Here is a 13,889-nt window from a genome sequence, read left to right on the forward strand (position 1 = left end):
GCTGAGAACACAGCTTAAATCTCACGCCCTCATCCCTCACTCTGCATGGAAAATCCTCACCACCTGCTAGCCGGGAAGCGGCTGGCATCCCGTCCCCTCGTGGGCTGCGAAGGAATGGGGAAGGGCAGAAAGACGTGGAGCTCAGAGTTGAGGGTCCACTCCAAGGAAACTGGCTCCATCTGACTCCCTGAGGGTGGAGGGCTCGGGCCACCGTGGTTCGGGGCAGCCGAGGATCACTGAGCGAGTTTCCCGCCAGGCTGGCGGGACCGAGGCACAGAGCTTGTTTTGCCCATCATTCTTCCCACTCAAGGTTGACCCGGGAGGAGCGGATCCCACCTGCCCAGCCCCCGCTCGCACTATGGCAGTTCGCCGGGTCCAAAGCGGGTGGTCTCTCAGACCGGCTGCGCTGGAACATATCCTGGAGTTTCCAGGATGAGATGTGCTGATCTTTAGATCATGTTCACTTGAGTTCCATAAACTCCAACCCTCAGACGGACGGGCATCCTCAGGCCTTGAGCTGAGCTGAGCAATTCTCAGCTGAGGCCTTACAGGAGGCTCCCTAGGCTGCACTTGGCTCTACTCAGCCCTGAAGGACTCACATGCAGAACCCTATCCCCAAAGGAAGTTAGGATGGTAGTGCTTAGAAAAGACTATACTTCCCAGACTCCCTTGCCAACGAGGGGTGACCCTATGACCAAATTCTAGCCAATGATATATGAGTGGAAGCGTTGTGTGCCACTTCTGGCCCCCGTCCTTAAAGGGATGAAGTTTGTCCTCCATCGCTTCTTCCCTTCCCTCTGGTTGGAATGCAGTTATGATGGCAGGTGCTGGAGCAGCCATCTTGGGCCACATAAAGAGGGCAACACCCTAGGGATGGCAGAGCAACCAGCTGGAAAGAGCCTGGGCGGCTGATCTGGTCCCTGACACTGTGAGGCTGCCCTATCAACCCAGAGTTTCTCTGTGAAAGAGAAGTAAGCTTTAAGCCACTATTCTTTTTGTCTTCGTCACAGCGGCAGGACCCGTATTCTAAATACCACAGAAGGGACTGCAAAAGACGGGAAGCGTTGCTGGAAATAGACCGGGAATTCCTATCAGAGATCTTAATTTTTTCCCCCTTGTCTTTGTTTTTTTTTAGTCTGGAGGAGGCATCCCTCAGTTTGCAGGTTGAAGGGAAGCCCCCAAAGGACTAAAGGGCACCCCTGCAAGAGTCAAGGTGGGGTCCTTGGAATCAGTCTGGCTCAGAAGTTGGCATCTGTAGGATCTCCCCACCCCATCGTCAACAGGTGAGGCGAAGGCGGAGGAGCAGTGTCTCCTTCCCCACGATGAACACAACATTTTGATTAAACCACTGACAACTCTGCTGCAGGGCAGAGAAATTTGGAAACATCAGGAAGTCAACCTGTGAAGTCTTTGAAGGAATGTGATTTATGTGAAAATGTGATGAAGCTAACGTGTTTGGCTCCAGCGCTGGGGTGGCACGCCTGATTGTGGAACCCAATCTGATGCCTTCCTGGCTCCCAGCATACCTCTGCTTTCCCCGAACACGGGTAGCTGGTGCTCTGTGTGTGTTCCAAACCCAATCGGCATCTAAAGCTTTTATTGGAGCCGTATTTCCTGGGCTGTGTTTCCGGGCTGTGCATGTCTAACCGGAGCTACACACACACACACACACACACACACACACACACACACACACACACACACACACACACACACACACACACCCTGAGTGACTGCACCGTGCTGCTCTCGTGTCTGGGCACCAGGGACTCAAGTGTGATTAGCTTTATGGGGTGTTTGTTGTAGTTTTACATAATTTCCTTGAGGCACTGCAGACTTTTAAAAGGCGTTCACAGTTCCCTCCAGTTAAGCATCAGAGAAGGACCGAGGTCTGGTTTCCAGCCCCTGGAGTTCATGGCTTCATCCCCTTGCCTGCTGTGGGAGGTGGCATTCCTGTTGGACTCAGACAGGCTCCTGTGTGGGAGGGGGAATTTTCCCAGGTGGGGCCCCTTCTGAGGATGGGGGCTGTTGTAAGGGGGTGGAGGCAATGAGGGGAGAAAAAGGAAGCAGCTCAGATAAAAGAATGGGGAGGCAAGGGGCCACAGGGTGGCTTACAAGAGAACGGCCATCGGTGTGTGTTGAGAGGCGCTAGGAGGGCCCAGGCCAGAGCCTCTGCCTGGGGTGGCCACCTTGAAAGGTATCTCTCTCCTCGGGAACATCCCCTTGGCTAATCTCTGGCCAGCTCGGTCTCTGGAACCTCCCAGGACATGGGATGAAACAGTGGCTTCAGCGCCTCGGACCCGGGTCTGCAGAGGCCCAGGAGCCAAGCTGGGCCCCTTGGAGAGGGGCCGGATGCTGCTGGTCTTGGTACAGAGACTGCTGGATGCTTTCCCTCACTTTCCAGAAAGGGAACTAGGGTTCTGAGAGGGTGAGTGATTGGCCTGAGGTCACACAGCGAAGCAGTCCCAGAACCAGGTGCGCACCTGCAGCGCCTGGCTGCCCGGACTCGACCGGCCTGGCAGCGTGGTTCCAGTGCCAGCGGTTATCAGAGCCATTGCCCCACCCAGCCAAGGCTCTGCCAAAGAGGAAGTGTGGGCAGCTCTGGGGGAGGAAACCCAAGGTCAAGTACACGCCCTGCGCATTTAGACACCATGGAATGGAAGGCATGGGTGGGCGGGGCGGCAGAGCAGACCCAGCACCACTGCCCTGCTCCCCAGTCCCTGGCCTGGCCTTGGAGGGGTGCCACTGGGCAGCTCCGGCTCTCAGGGCCTGGACACCGGGGGCCTCTGTCAGGTGCTCGGGCCCCTGAGGAGAGGGGATCAAGCTGGGCCCAGCCACGCTTACCCAGCCCCCTCACAGATATTTACAGACAGGCTTCCACGTGCCAGCACGGTGCGGGGCCCCGAGGAGCGGCAGGTGGCAAAGGTTCACGGGAATTAGCTGGGATGTTTCCCAAGTTTCTGGGTGCTCCGCAGAGCTCTGAAGAGGCTTGCGTGTCCCCTTCTGGTTAAGGAGGCTGACTTCATTCTGACGTCTCCCTGGGCAGGGACAGTGGCGTGGGGTCCGCAGGTGGATGAGCTGCGGGCACACCCAGGAGCTCATGCTCCGTCCTGAGGGTACCAGGTGGCTTCAACAGGGCGGCTCTGGTCAGAGCTGCAGTTGAGGAGGGTTCCACCGGGCACAGCCTGAGCCTGGAAGGCCCTGGGCCTCCTGGCTTTAGTTCCTGGTGGCGGCAGCGAGGCCAAGCTGGCCGGAGCCTCCCCACAGGCACACGGCTGAGGAGGACAGCATGGGGGTGGACCTCAGTGACCGGACACTCGCTGCGCCCAGGAAAGGACATTTCAGCTGCTCCCTGGATGTGTTTCCTCCCCGCAGCCCGACTTCCAAGGGGGCCACAGGTTCTGACGGCCCCATTGACCTGCTCCCTGAGGTCTAGTGTGATGACAGGTCTTTGCCCAGAGCCTCAGAGGTCAGTGTTCCGGAACCCAGGGCCCTGTGCACTGGACGGCTTTCCCCGGGTCTGTCCTCCCTGAGCCCTCCGTCCAGGCAGCAGGAGATGCCACCGGGAGCCCCCGCCGGCTGCCCGTGGAAACCAGGCACCGGCCATGTCCCGGCTTTTCGGACACGCTCGGTGTTTTGCATTCAGAGCTCTGCTCCTGACAGATGCTCCCGGCAGCGTCACTTTGCTGACAAAATGAAATCCAGCTCAGTTCCCATTACTTGTGTGCCTCCCTGTCAGGGAGCCAAGGGTGCCCCGTGTCCAGGAGCAGATGGGCCAAGGGCAGGAGCCTGGCCAGCCTGGCTGCGGGCCACAGGCCTCTCCCTCCCCAGACTGCCTCCGCGCCCCTGTGTGCGGCCTGCAAGACAGAGGTCCCAGGCGCTCTCCACTCTGCTCCTCGCCCACGGGTTTTGTGCTCTGGAACCCACGTTTCTCATCTGTAACATGGGCTGATATCTGGGTCCTGGCCGTCGCATAGGGAGCCCCCGAGGACCGGGTGGAATTGGGCAGGGTCCTTGTAAAAGCTAAGTTCACTGTCATCCGAGCAGAATGGGGCTCCCGCCCCCGGATCCCCAGGCCCCGGAGGACCTCTGGCCCTGCCTGGGTGGCCCTGACCGACCGGCCGCGCCTACTCACACATGGGCTTCAGCTGCCCGATGAGCTCCTCCTTGGTCCATTTCACCCACTCCTTCTTGTCGGTGTTGATGGAGCAGAGGACGGGCCCGCAGGGCTTGCCGCAGTCCTCGATGGCCGGGACGTTCAGGTAGTGCACCAGGACGATGTCGGGGTTCTGGGGGGGAGAGCACAGACACTGGTAGCATGAGGGTGGTACGGAGCCTGCCCAAGGTCACCCCAGTAGGTACAGACAGGCTGAGCATCTCCATGCCGGGCTTTCTCAACCTGGGCACCACTCACCCTTGGAACCAGATCATTGTCTGTGGTGGGGGACCACCCAGCAGCACCCCGGGCCTCTGGTGAGATGCCATTAAACCCCGCCCCCTCCCCCAAATCTCTAGACGTTGCCTGTTACCCCCCGGGGGCCAAAACTGGCCTCCGTTGAGACCCACTGCTCTACATGTGGGCGGCTTCATGTGTAACTAAGGACCACACATGAAGTTAAATGTACCTCTAGCCTCATGTCCCGGACCTACGCCCACAGCTGCCCCAGCAGCTCCGCTCTTTACACGCACTTCCTCACTGCAGGTCCCTGGACGTCCCTGACAGGTATCACCACCACCCTCTTCTTAAGGGGGAAACGGAGTTCCTAGAGTTTAAGTCACCCGCATCTTTTTTTTTTTTTTTTTTTGGCCACCCCACGTGACATGTGGAACTTCCCTGACCAAGGATCGAACCCGTGTCCCCTGCAGTGGAAGCGCAGAGTCTTAACCACTGGACCACCGGGGAAGTCCAAGGCATCCACTTCTAAGGGCTGGATGCCCCTCTGCCCCTCAGCCTGTGGTCTCCCTGCACAAGCATCTCTAAGCATTGCCCAGGAGACAGCTGTCACTTGGAACCTCTGGAAAATCTTCCTTGGAAATCTCTTCGGAGCTTATGAATGGAAAGAACTCTCCCCGTGAAGATGGTGAAAGCATGGTTTTGTCCCCAAGTGGTTTTATTGAAATGGGGCAGCCTCTTGCCATCAGATCCAATTCAAGGTGACTGCGTCGCTCTCCACCCAGCACCAGCTCTGATAGCAACACACCACAGGGGCCTCTGTGGGGCAGCAGCTTCACTGCAAAGAGCACAGGCCCTTCTGTGGCTTTCCGTGGCCCCCCAGAGGGTGAGGCTGTTTATTGGGTCTTGTCAGTCCTGACAAAGTTGTTTAAAAAAAAGCAGCCACGTCACTTTATAACGCATCTGAATAAACGCAGAAAAACCTCCTACCCCAATCAGAAAGTATTTCTTGAACCGTAAGGAACTGCATAATAATATAGCAAGGTGCTGCAGGGAACTCTGGAAAAGCCACTTAGAAGGTCCCATCCTGTGCTCTTTGCCAGATACGTCTCCTCGGTTTCTCCCTCTGGATACCCAACCCCGAGTCCTGGGCGGGCGCGAGGACCCGGGCACGGAGGAGCCTGGGTCTGCGGTCACCTTTTAGGATCTGATCAGAGCCAGAGTAATACATGAATATGTGACTCAATCAGTGCGTTAATAAATAAGGACTCGAGACGACTCCATGACCGGTGCAGGAAAGTACACTGGTATAATTTTAAAAGATTTTCAATAAGGGTTGGAACGGAGAGTTTTTTTTCTTGCCGATGCTCAGTTAACCAGGAAATTAAATCCACACGAACAGGAGGTTTCTCGTTAATGGCAGCTTTTCTGGATTGCGGTAATCACGCCCCTTAATAACAATGATAATCCCTGACATCGCACAGCACTTTATTCTCTTCACAGCACTTTCTAGCCATTAGCTCCTTTGGTGCCCATGCAAGCTGGGGACACGGGCTGGGCTGGGCAGGGCTGGGCTGGGCAGGGCTGGGCTGGGCAGGGCTGGGCAGGGCTGGGCAGGGCAGGGCTGGGCTGGGCAGGGCTGGGCTGGGCTGGGCAGGGCTGGGCTGGGCAGGGCAGGGCAGGGCAGGGCAGGGCAGGGCTTGGCAGGGCAGGGCTGGGCAGGGCAGGGCAGGGCAGGGCAGGGCAGGGCAGGGCTGGGCAGGGCTGGGCAGGGCAGGGCTGGGCAGGGCAGGGCAGGGCTGGGCAGGGCTGGGCTGGGCAGGGCTGGGCTGGGCAGGGCAAGGCAGGGCTGGGCAGGGCTGGGCAGGGCTGGGCAGGGCAGGGCTGGGCAGGGCTGGGCAGGGCGCTTTCTGTCTGCAATGAGGACCCCGAAAGCCCAGTGAAGTTGTGACTTGACCAAAGCTGCGTGCCTGGCAATGCAGAGCTGGGGCTGGAAGCCACAGTTCTGACTCTGCTTTCAGGTCCTGCCGAGACATCTGGTGACCTCTTTTTCGCCCAGGCTAACTGCCTTCCCATTTCATATTTAAATTCGTCCTTGCAATATGCCCAAGAGGCAGGTGGGCTAGGTAGATTTGTCATGCCCGTGGCCTGGACGGGGTCGCCCAGGAGAGAGGGAGCCATCCTCCCTGTGCCCCAGCCCTCTGTTCTTTCTACCGACCAGCACAGTGGCCTCGTCGGGCTGGGAGCTCCTGCCTGAGTCTGTGCTTGTCCAGACGGCGGCGCCAGCCACTGAGCAAGACAGAGTAGGGATCAAAGGGATACAGGGGCCTGCAGGCCACTCAGGGCTTCCTCTGATCACAGCCCCTGGAGCAGGCGCCCAGCCCTGCGGGAGGAAGCCGGGATGCCAGATGTCTGGGAAATGAAAGGCCCTTAGCTTCCTGCCCCACTGCCCCACTGAGCGCAGCCTGGGTACCTGGAAAAGCTGTGGGAAGCCAGGGCAGTGGGAGGGCAGGCGGGGGCCTGGGAAGCAAAGGGCACAGAAACCATGCACCGAAAGCCCCAGAACTTGAGCTCCTGCCCCACAGCGCCCAGACTCTCCTGTCTCAGGAAGTCCCATTCCTCCCTTCAGGGTCCAGCTCCATGTCTGCATAACCAGCCTCCACCTACTCTTTGAGAACAGGCACAGGCTCGACACCTCTTCCTCCAGGAAGCCTTTCTGGATGCCTCATCCTCTGTACCTCCACCACAGCAGGGTGGAGATTGTGTAGAGATCGTCTTACTAGTCTGTAAGCTTCCTGCGTCTGCTCAAGCACGGGGGCAGTGCCCGGGGGCTATCACAGCATCCGGCAGCGCCTGCTGCTCGCTTCTTTTTTGCAGAGTTGAATCGGGCTGACTTTGGACCTTCCATCCGCACTCTTCCCAGACTTGTACTCAGCTGACACCTGGTTTTGGTTTTGTGTCTTCGAAGGGCAGGGCAGCTTCTCTGAACACAGGGCGTTCGTAGGAAGCTAAGAGGCAAGGCTGGTTCTTAACCTTTTCTGGGTCTAAGGCCTCTGAGAATTTGATGAGGGCTGTGGCTTCCCCACTCCCAGCCCAGAAGAACTCCCCAAGGCGCATCAATGCTGCATTGCAGGAGCGCACAGACCCGGTGGTCTGTGGACCCACATCTGTAGCCAGGGACTTAGGGATTCAAGGTCCACTGTGGCCCCTTTCAACTCGGGGGATGCGCCCAACACGTACATCCCCTTCCCAGGAGCCTCCTTCCTGGGCCTTGTGCCTTGATACAATTAGGAGAAGGCCCCGGTCCCTTACGGCATCAAGGAGGCTGGGTTTGGGATTCGGAAATGCAGAAGCAGCCTGTGTCATGCTTTATATCTTTAACACAAATTCCATCCCAGGGCCTGGAGTTCCTGAGGCCGAAACTCCTGAGTTGAATTTTAAATAACGGCTTCCTGGCTTGAGGCTGGTTTTAAGACACAGAGTGACTGAGGTATTTTTGGCAATTGGGGGCACACAGCACTTCTTGGCAACGTTGTGATTTTATTTGCTAGTTGTACATTTTATTGGGTGTTTCTGGCAGAAATATATATTAGGCGTAGAGTCCCAATGTTTCAGTTTCATGGGGGGCTTATAACATTGTCAGATCCTCAGGGAGTGCGGAGCTGTCGGCAGGGAGGGGCAGGCTGGCTCCAGGGGACACGAGGACACCCCCCACCAGACCCGCCCAGACTCTCGGTTCTGGACGGCTGTGGAGCCGGCCTGCCCCCCCCCCAACCCCCACCCCCGGGCTGACGTCCTCTAACGGCTCCCTGGGGTTTACCACCCACGTCAGACTTTGCAGGTCGCAGGTCTCATCCAGAGGCTCTCCCTGGGCTACAGAATGTCCATGAAGATGCAAGAGGCCGTCCCCGTGAGGAGACGGTGGCCTTGGCAATGACCCCCCCGCCAAAGGTCCAGGAGGCCTGTCCAGTGTTAGAGGCCTGGGGGAGCCCAATAGGGCGGCTGTGGAGGGGAAGCTGTGGACAAGTGAACGTCTCAGAGAACTTCCATAACTTTCTGGAAAGAGCCACAGACTAGGAGACACCCTCCCTCCCTTTTGGTGCCTCAAGTTCTTCACCTGTAAAAGGACACAGCCCGCCCCCCTCCCCTGCCCGCCATCAGGCTGCAGCAGGGGCCGCGATGGGGCCTTGGCGAGGTGCGAAGTCCCATCCGTACAGGGTCCCGCTGTTCTAACGCCTAGGTGTCACCAAACCCCGAAACAAACAAAACGCTGGTGTTTCTCCGGAGAGCACGACCGGAGTCAGCTTCTGGCAGGCAGTCTACACACTTACAACACGCACCTTCTTGCTGACAGTCCGTCTGCCCCGACGTCCCTCTTACTGTCGTGACGCCCCTTCCTCTCCAGGCCTCGCAGCTGGGCCTTCATGCCCCACCCCCCTTAGCACCCTCCGCCAGCTTCACGGCCTTCAGCCCACCACGTTCTAAGGGTTCCTCGATTTCTCCGTCCAGCTCCACCTCCCGGCTCTGCTCCAAGCTCACCTGTCCCCCTGCCCATCGACAGTTCTTGTTGGGACCTCAAAATGCCCCGGCTCACGTGGCCCAGCCTGACGGCCGCTCCCCACAGCTGGCCCAGCCCGGGCTCCACCCAATGACCAATGGTACCACCTGCCCTCAGGGGCCCAGGTCAAAGCCCTTCTCCTCACTTCCTCTCCCTCCAATCCGTCCATCACCAAGCTCTGTCAATTCTCCCCCTCAGGTAAGCCTGCCCCACCCACTCAGCCCTTCGTCCCAGGAGACCACCCAGTCCGGGCCCCTCCCCCGGCATCTCCTCACGTCCTCTCTCCCCTCCCTCCCCATCCCTCTCCCAGCCCCAGCAGGCCTGACCCTCTGATTCTGGCACCGGCTTCCTGGCCCGAGAATGAGCCGCACACTCCTGACACGGTCACAGGGCCCCGCCGTCTGTTTTCCTCTCCGGCCACTCACGCCCCGTTCCTGCCACCCACATTCCCCGAATCTGCCGCGTGCGTTCTCTCCTGAGCTGTCCTCTCTGGCTGGTGGGCTCTGTGCCACCCATTGGCGTGAGCATCAATGTCACCTCCTCTTGGACACCGTATTCAGAGACCCCCTCAGACATGGTGACACCCTGCCCCCGCCCGGGCCCTACTCCCTTTGCATCCTTTATTTTCTTTACAGCACCCACGCCCAATTCTCATTTCTGAGCAGTTTCTGCTGGCTTTGGCCTGTTTTCCCACCTAGAAGCGAGAGCTCTGGTGGCCGGGCTCTGTTTTGCTCAGTGGCGGGGGGTCCTGGAGCCCGGAGCGGGGCTGGCACACCAGAGATGCTCTGCCCACCTGCTGAGTGCTGAGGGGGGTGACAGCTGAGCTGCCCCAGGGGTGCTGGCCTGGCTGGGGCGGGTGGTATGGGTCCCTGGAGCCCTCTCCCCACCCCAGCTATCCTTCCTGAGGGACAGACGGACTTGTGAGGAGAGGACAAGCGGCCTGGGAGGGGGAGGAAGTGTTCACCCCCTTGGAAGGGGGCGGTAGCCGCCGAGAGGCCGCGGAGCTCTCGGCCCCTGTGTGCTAGGCTCCGCTGGTCCTCAACCCAGCTCCTTCTCAGGTTTTATTTGGAAATGTGAGGTTTGGGCTTGCTATCGACCTAGTTCCAGCTGCGGGGCTGCCAGGCAGAGGACTGTGGGCTGTAGCTGCTGGAAGGGCATCTCTGGGGGCCGAGTTAGACTTTATCTCCTAGGGCATCTTTTCCAGTTGGAGCCTTTCACCTGAGCTGGGGGAGCAAATGGGAGCCAGGAGAACAAGCTGGGGACCTTTACCTCCAGCGGCACAGGAGGGGCTGGAATGCTCCGCAGAGGATGCTGGGCTAAAGTTAAACCAGCTCCGTGGCTGCAGGACTTGTCAGAGCCTTGGCGGCACCCGCGCAGGAGGATCTCTTGGGCATTTTGTGGGCAGGTTTTCCAAGCCTATGTGACCTTGAACCTGAGCACCTCTTGGGACCCTAGTGTCCTCTGGAACACAGTTTGGGAACCTCTGAGGGAATTCAGAGCCCAGGGAAAGCGCCTCCGGCAGCTGTTGGAAGACAAGGGCCCTTAATGCTTCCTGGGTCCCTTTCTCCTGGGGCCCCTCCCTGGCCTGGCCTGAGGCTCGCCGGACGTTCAAGCTGCTTTCAGGGGACCTCCAGGTTTCTAAGGAAACGCCTGACCGATTGGGCGCACTGTCCCCACAGCCCTTTCCTCCCCAGAGCCCCCCTTTCCCAGCAGCTGCGACTATAGTTCTTCCCCGACCCGGGGTGTGGCGTGGGGCTTCCTGTTGGAAAGACTGAGGGGCTCAGGTGAGAGGCCAGGGCGGGGGACTCTGTCTCCCCTTCACGCGTGGGCCGTCCTTCCTGATCTGGGTACCCTGGGCCTCTGGGGTCCCTGCGGGCAGGCCTGGGACCGGGGCTGAGCGCGTAAAGGTGGGGTAGCGACAGGCAGGAGAAGGGCACGGGGGCTGGCGGAGGAGGCAACGGATTTAACCTTCTTAATGACAGTGACGGGGCTTTCAGGAAGGGAGACTGAACAAGAAAGCATCCCCCGTCCGCTCCTCCGCCAGGCTTAGCGCTGTTGTGCGGTGTTAGCGCCGGTGCGGCGGCGGAGGGGGCAGTCGGGGCGCCAGTGGCGGCACCTGTGATCCGGCTTAATCCGCAGAAGCTCTTGCCGCAGACACTACAGATTTCTAGACCCTGGTGCCCAGGGCGAGGCGGGCGCAGCAGCTCGGGGGAGTGGCAGGTGGACAAGGGCTGCAAGGTGTCTCTCTGACGGCTCCCACAGGCCCTTTCCGCACGGCTCCCACGATGGGGAACCGCACTCAGTCCCCCCAGCCGTGGCAGAACCCGGGCCTGGAGGGCTGGGTCAGGAGGGGGAGGTGGCGGAAGGGTGAGAGAAGGAGAGAGAGAACGAAATAGGCCGAGGCGCTCAGCAGAGAGACGTGGGAAGCCCAGGTTGGTGGCAGCCAGGGTGGATGGGGGTGGCACAGAGACTGGGGGCGGCAGGGATGCCAAGCTTGCCCCTGGAGAGCCCTGACATCCAGCCTGGGGGAGACGCCCACAGCTCCCGTGGCTTCTGGCTCCGAGGGCTGAGGGTTGAGGTGCAGGGATGCTCGCGGTGGGCAGACACTTGATCTGGCCGAGCCTTAGCTCTTTAGGATGGGGGAGATGAGTACAAGTGGCCTTAACCTTGCTGGAGAGAGGGGAGGCAGGTAAGGGGCTCAGGAGGCAAGGGCCCTGACCCACAGCCGATCCGAATGGGCCTTCCGTAATCTGTTACCGGTTTGCGATGCAGGTGGGGAGGCGTTCCGGTTTGCGGCGGGGAAGCTGAGCCCTGCGCCTCCTGCAGCTCAAGCCTGCTCCAGGGTTTGTACCACAGACCCTGGAATGGACTGAAAGTAGCGCGATTTCACCAGAGACTCAAGTGGCCCAGAGCAAGAGGCTTGGGGAGCTCACGTCCTCGCGGCCATGGCCAGCGCTGGGCACCAGGTGGCTGGATTCCGGGGGTCCTGCAGCCCCAGCCCAGGACCCTACCCTCCACTGGGAAGGAAGAGGCAGCTTCCCTTTCTGTGGAGTAAGCAGGACAGCGGCGCAAGAAGTGGTTAAAAATGCAAAAAGCTGTTGGTTTTGTTAAAGCAAAATGCAGCTGCAACATCTGTTTGACCCTTGTCTGCAGCTGCGTCAACGCTAAGCGTTCGATAAATCAGGGTGGCATGGTGCTCCGTTTCTTCTGTGGCTTGGCCATTAATCTCATGCCAGTTCTCATGAAAAATGAAGGAGAGAGGCTGTGTGATAGTGAAAATGTATACATTACCCAGAAAGTCATAATAGCATGTAATAGTGGCCACACACCTCCCCGCTTGCCGCCGGGGGAGGGGGCCGGGTCTGCGCACCACCAGCCCGGGGGGAGGGAGACAGAGAGTAAATCAGCATCGTTTGCGCCGCAAGCCCGTTCTGTGATTGCCGTCGTCCTATCAGCATCATTGATGCAGATTCTGAAAGCCCCACAAGCCTGATCTTCAGAGGCAGAGCCTTCCCCATGACCGAGGGTAGGCGCCCATAAAACAGGAGTGCAGAGCAGGCAGAAAGAAGGGCAGGATTTATTAGGGAATGAATAAATGATGATACCAGGCAGCTCAGGGCCGGGGGTGTCACCACACTGCAAGGCGGAGAAAAATCCTCTGGCCTGGACTCCAGCTGCCCTGGGCGGCCTGGCACCTGTTCGCCACTCTGGATAAAGGCACGAGGTGGGGCCGCTGTGCCCATCAGGTCTCCTGGGGTCTGCCGGCCCCTGCAGCCTGCTGTTCCCCTCCTGGTTCGCTCTTCCCCAGCTGGGGAAACTCAGGTGCTCCCATGACCGAGTCCACATTTTACCACCATCTCGGGGTGTGTGCTGGGTGCTTCTCAGGCGGCAGGACCGTGCCTGTATCCCCAGCACGCACCTCCCACTGGGCGCCTCTGTTTGCAAAGACTGCTTTCTGAGTGTCAGCTGTGTGCGGGCCCCCCTTCAAGCCCCATGAAGCATTCTTCATTCACTCCCTTCAACAACCCACAGAAGCAGGTGCCATGGTTACATATTTGACGGATGCAGACTCTCAGCTCAGGGCTCCACAATTCACCCAGGCCCCAGCCCCCAGTCCCCAGGCCCAAGCCCCCAGCCCCCAGCCCCAAGCCCGCATCACTACGCCTGCCCTCCACTGGGGCCCTGAGGCTCTGAGGGAACTCGCTGGACGGTGGATGGAGGGTTGTGTGCCCAGTCTCGGTGCCCTGGGCATCAGCGGCCCAGTTAGCATCTGTGCCAGAGTGAAAATGGGTCCAGGGAGCCTGTGGGGTGCGGGGAGCTGCTGGGAAGAGGGATGGGGCCGGCCTGTGAGCTCTGCAGGGCAGGGCCAAGGCAGCAGAACCCCTGTCTCCACAGCAAGGGCCTGCGGTGGTCAGGACACCCTCTGTGGCCAGGCAGTGCTGTGGGGTGAAGGCAGGGTAGCCGCAACTGAGCACCTGGCGACTGGGGGGGCAGACCCAGGTCCCCAAAGTTGGGGCCTGTTGAAGAAGCAAGAAAAGAGAGAAAAGAGGGAGAGTAGGAAACAAAAGAGGCACCCGGAGCCCCCAGTAACAGGCAAAACCAGCTGTCAGCTGCACACTCCCTGGGAGCCAGGCCCCCTTCACGGGCTGGGTACCGGACGCCCTGCATCACGGGCTGACTACCGGATCCCCCGGTCCAGTCCAGCAGGGCAGGGGACACAGACAACCTCCTTGCTCCTTTGCCAGCGCTCAGCAGGGCGGGGGACCTGGCGGGGGGGCGATGCCTGGGAGAGGCTTGGGGGGCTCACACGGGCTTCCCCTCCTGCTCCAAGTGGGGGCAGAGGCCTGCAGCCCCGGGGGAGCTCCCGTGGCCCCTCGGCCGGGTGGCCCTCATTAAGCCCACGCAAGCGCCGGAGGGAGTCGGGGGCCGGCAGCCCTT

At 59.7% G+C, this 13,889-nt stretch overlaps 1 protein-coding gene across 1 annotated transcript in view; it reads right to left on the reverse strand.

Moving 5' to 3' along the window:
• CAMTA1 (calmodulin binding transcription activator 1) overlaps positions 1–13,889 on the reverse strand; it is a gene marked incomplete at its 3' end in the record, with an annotated part of 887,568 nt that overhangs the window by 104,315 nt on the left and 769,364 nt on the right. The window contains 1 exon segment of the mRNA XM_082833351.1: positions 4,136–4,289. Coding sequence (XP_082689477.1) covers positions 4,136–4,289 — 154 coding nt within the window.

The sequence above is a fragment of the Leucopleurus acutus genome, assembly GCF_964270905.1.
Source record: "Leucopleurus acutus genome assembly, chromosome: 2".
Taxonomy (NCBI): Eukaryota; Metazoa; Chordata; class Mammalia; order Artiodactyla; family Delphinidae; genus Leucopleurus; species Leucopleurus acutus.